Raw genomic sequence first — 5181 nt, 5'->3', positions numbered from 1 at the left:
TTGCCGGCACCGAAATAATTTTCGACAGGTGCTCGGCCTGCCCCGAAAAGATTTTTGAAGGGGGCTGGGCCTGCGCCAAAAATATTTTCGACGGGGGCTCGGCCGGCACCGAAAACATTTTCGACGGGGACTCGGCCGGCACCGAAAACATTTTCGGCGGGGGTTCTGTCACGGTCCACCTGGTGGACTCGTGATGGTTCGTTTGCTACGATCTCGAAAGTGCAAAATTAAGGTGACCAACACCAAAGGGGATAGCAGTAATCACACAGTAAAACTTTATTGCATTGCCTGTGAGGAGGCACGCGATAGTTAGAGATGGGTGAAAAAAAGGAGAAAAGTAAAGTTAGGTTTAGAGAGAGGAGAAAGAGGGGTTATAGCTACCACCGCTGATCTCACGACGTCCTAACGGTCCCGGGTCCAGCTGATGCTGCGTCGTCGATCGTCGTGGTCCTTGGTGGGGAAGCTTCCAACTTCCGTTGTTCAGAAGTCATCTTTTATGCTTAGTAACGCACCTTGCTCCACCTCTGCCTCAGGAGTCTCCACCCTTCTCAGAATACAATTATCATATCTCCGCCCTTCTCAAGCGAGGCTATCACGCAGGCGCGGGGTCAGTGTCCGAGGCGTGGTTAGTCTTGGAGGCGGGTAGCCTTCGACCAGGAGGTGTGTTTTGGTATTATTATAATGAAGCAAAGTTCGTCTAAAGTTCATGATTTCTTCGTCGGTGTTATGCCAACAGTGGCAATTCATCCTTTTTGACAGTAGCTATGCGGTTATCTCTAACGGTTCCAGTCAGGTACCTTCCAGGAACCTCGTACCGCCCATTCCGTCCTTGGGACCGGCCGCTGCGCTCCAAACAGGCCATTGTCAGGTAATGTACTGTTCATGTTCCTGATGACAATGTTGAGACAATGCTGATTTTCTGACCGACTCTTACACCACCCCGTGGCTCAACATGGTCGTCAGGACCGCTTGGTGGTAGCATGATAAAGGAGAAAAAGAAGAAAAGGAAAAGAAAAGAGAGAGAAAGAGAAGGAGAGAAGATTGAAAGGCAATTACAGTGATATCAATTACAATCAAAACTGTTTATCAATTGATTTGGGGATGTCTACATTGGATGGGACATCAAGCATATTATATGTAAACGTGTTAACCGAGTCATCATTTTCCAGGTTATGGCATACAATACTGCTGACAAAACCAAACTGATCAAAACCAATATCAAGAGAACCACGATGGGGTGGCACAACGTGTTCAGGATGCCTGTAGCAGTAGGCGACCATCCGAAAAGTGTGTCCCGCCATCTATGTTCTGCATCCTTTTGCACTCTTTCTAAAACTCGGTGTATTTCTTTCACATCATGATGAACAGTTATTAAGGTTTTCTGTCCGTTTTCCCTAATTTTTCCCAAAATCTCAACCAAATCCTTGTGTTGTAATAACTGTTTTACCAAAGTGAGATTCATTCCAATGGGTATAGGTAACAATTCATCAGTCAACATATAGTTAGATTGCAAAAGTTGGTGGGATGTGACCGGGGCCGAATAGGAAAAATCACATCCGACAATCTTAGTACAATTACAAACACAGAAATTTGAATGATTTTTAGTCTCTACAACTACCTCATCTACAGATAGAGAGTCACAAACAGTCCTCAAACATACACAGCCTTTGCCGATATATATATATACATATGAGTACTGTTTCAGGGTTTTCATTAGGATGAATCTCAAAATGGCAGATATTTTGTTCAGTATCTAAACAAATATCTTGCGCCTCAATTGCATTACCTTCACAAACAAATCCTTGTTGTTCTCGTACAATACAAGATTCCAAATTAACAGTTTGCCATTTTTCATCCACCTTTCGGGCCCATACTCTATGCTCAGAGGGACAGAGTATAGTTCCGTTGTGGTTCAACCCTAATGCGATAATGGGATAAATTGGGTATATGGTAGCATTATATATAGTAAGCACAAAAATTGTAGCTAGGTTTGTAACGGGATCATAAGTAAAGTTCACCAGATTCCACCAGGATTGGAGTTCCTTCTCAAAATCAGTGGCACTGTCCCAAATTATTTTCCGAATTTCAGTGGGGAGGATACCTTCTTCACCTTCTCTTATAATTGAGGCGGCTACCGACTGCGTCCATATTTGAGCCTGGATACAACTGAGAGCCAAAGAGAGGTTATTTTGGATCACCCCAAGTGCATCAGTAATCAACTCGTGGTCCCTTACATTTACCTTTTCCCATTTTGGTAATATATTTGACAACAGCCACTGGTTAGTCCCTAAAGCCAATAAAGAAGATCGCAAAGGCTGTTGTAATTTAGCCAAATCACTAACTGAGGTAGCCAACTTGTTCATTATTACTTCCGAATCGATGCTATTTAAAACTCCCAATCCTGTTCCCAAAACACCGGTTAGGTCTCTCCGTGTTCTTCTTATGGGAAGAGTTCGTTTTTGCAGCCAGGTTGTCCATCCCTCGTAAGAGGTCCTTAGGAAAGGTGAGCAAGCTGGCTGAATGTCTGAAACATTGTTCTGCAACGACAATTCAACTTGCTTGAGAGACCATGCCGGGTTAAACAACATTTGTTGTAGGCCCGTATTTCTGATCACATATGGTCCAATTTCAAAGGTTTTTGGGCTAAGCACGACAATTGGTTGAGTAGTAGGTATTACAACATCTATTTTAAATTCTCTCCAGTATTTAGTGTTATTTTTACGACACATAACTTTATAAGAGTATTGTACAGCAGTCAAATTTAGCCAACAGTCTAGGTTTTGATTTTGACACAACAAAATAGGGCCATGTGGTCCAATTCCATAACTGTCTGTGGATTCAATCAACTCGTGGTCCCTTACATTTACCTTTTCCCATTTTGGTAATATATTTGACAACAGCCACTGGTTAGTCCCTAAAGTGATCAGTCTGCATCTTATTGCAATGTTATTTCCTTGTACCACTGTGAAAGAGGGTATAACTTCATCTTTGTCAGTTAGCGTGAAAAGGGTATCTATGCCATTGTGCGTGACTACTGCAACAAGCATCACTAGAGGCCTAGTTACAGCATTAATTTTGAATTTAAATGTTAGGCCTGATAGCCCTCCTGTCGGTGGATTAGATCGCCAATCGCACACCACATAGACTGACTTGGTCAAAGTGAAATTATACCAACAATCTCCTTGTTCCTTAATACAGGATTTGGTGATTTCAACATTAGTGGTACTTGGGTCTAGGGAGTAGTTACCGACATTCTTTTGACGGCAACACGTAATGAGAGAATCCTGCTTGTTACACCTCCATGCTGTAGTAGGACAGAGTTTCGCAGTGATGTTGGAACTAGGGTCCAATAGATTTCCAGAGATCGTAATTGAAGAGGCTTTCTCATGAAGACATCCTTCCACCTTTCTGCAGCCCACTTGGATTTTTTCTCCAATCGTTCCAGTCAGGACACGGACCCAGTCTTTCTTGTCCCATTCCCCCCACTCAAGTGGGTGGTACACTTCAGAATCATGCATTACTACAGTGGCTAAGTTTGGGAGACGGTCTTTGGGATACTGTCCCATACTCCAAGTATACTGGACAATAGCTTGGGACCGTGGCCATTCTGTATTCTTTTGGCTACAGATTAGTGGTGAGATACAAAAAAGTACTACTAATCTAATTAAGTGATTCATAATTCGTCCCTCGGAGTCCTTCTGTAAAACAAAAAGAAACAAAACTTGCCTCTCTGAGGCAAAAGAGATTAATGCTATACAGAAAATTAAAATGATGGAATTATCCAGCGAGTATTTATCCGATGCTCCTTCCCTAGTGTTACTGATTTGTTATTAGTTAGAACTGATTATATTTAATTTTAATAGGAATATGGAACTACAAGAAATATTTTAGCAAAATTATATATTGTATTTAACCAACAACTAACAGCTGTTGTGAAATCCCCTGTGTAGCCCTGTACCAAGGCCGAAGGAATTGGTTAAAATCATTTAGTAGGAACATTTAGAACTTAGATAACAGATGTCAGAATTTCAACTTAATAGGAACTTACTTAAGAAAGTGTATTATGTGTAACTATAAGAATTCGAGTACTGTCTGAAATCAGTTAACCACGGAAGCTTTGGTAAAGCTTTACCTCGATCTAATTAACGAGAATTCCAATCAGTAGAGTTAAGTGAGATTAACCAACGATTGTTTTAGTATAAGAATATTGATAAGGTGGTGTGACTGAGGGCCAATCACTAGAAATACTAAATTCAAGAATTAACATTGAATATACTTTATGTAAATCTAATACATGATGGCGAAAATCATACTGCGCAGAATCACATGAAAGGTCAACTATCGGACAAAGTGAGGAAGACTATGGAAGACCACCAGAGGGCTCCTGAAGACCACCAGAGGGCTTCACTGCGCCTGCGTAAAGGACATTTACATATGCTAATAACTTCCCAGAAATCTAATGAATATGCATAACCTTTCCTGGAAATCTAATGAATATGCATGAATAAGTTTTAATATAAGGTGTATTGTTTTGGTGTTCAGGTGTGCGTGGTTCGTGAGAGGACTCACCCGCGCACCCGGCCGTCAATAAAGAAGTGTCTGCTTATCTACACTAAATTGGTGTTGATAAGTTCTTTATTCCGAGTTTTTCGGCAACAGTTTCTGGCGACCCAGATGGGACCTCACTGAGAGAGACCGGAGGAGTCGGGGACCCGATCGGTTCCTGCCGGCACCGAGGATTTCTCGGGGATACCCATCGATCCCCGATCCATAAGGCTCTTTGCGACGTCCCCTGGATTTTGGTAAGACACTTCTTTTTTTAAACATTAAGGACAGTGGGTTAGAGTCCCACCGGTATCGTCTGCCTGCCAGACGCGGCGAAAGCTGCGCAGGGTTGGACTAAAGGATCCTGAAGTGAAAGCCTAGGCGTCTGCCCGTAAGACATAAGCGAAAGCTATTGCTGGGTTGGACAATTTGGGAGTGGGTTAGAGTCCCACAGCTTTTGAGGATTCTGGGTTGGAGTCCCAGCTTCAAAAGCATTTTGGAAACTTTGGGTTTGAGTCCCAATTCCAAGGAATTTTTGAGAGTATATGTGTATCTTTGTGAGATATTTAATGTATTTGGAAGTATCACAAATCAGAATTAAGAGTGTGGTATAGTGTGTTATATGTGAGTGTGAGT

General features: G+C 42.2%; 1 protein-coding gene across 1 annotated transcript; it reads right to left on the bottom strand.

The window, feature by feature from the left end:
- Positions 1–1105: 1105 nt before the first annotated feature.
- Positions 1106–2729, bottom strand: LOC138683394 (uncharacterized). Its single transcript, XM_069775108.1, is given in 2 exon segments — positions 1106–1690; positions 1692–2729. Coding segments are annotated over 2 exon segments (1623 nt in total).
- Positions 2730–5181: the final 2452 nt, after the last annotated feature.

The sequence above is a fragment of the Haliaeetus albicilla genome, chromosome W (assembly GCF_947461875.1).
Source record: "Haliaeetus albicilla chromosome W, bHalAlb1.1, whole genome shotgun sequence".
Classification (NCBI taxonomy): Eukaryota; Metazoa; Chordata; class Aves; order Accipitriformes; family Accipitridae; genus Haliaeetus; species Haliaeetus albicilla.
Note: the sequence above shows the minus strand (reverse complement) of the source record. Positions and strands in the feature narration are given on the sequence as shown.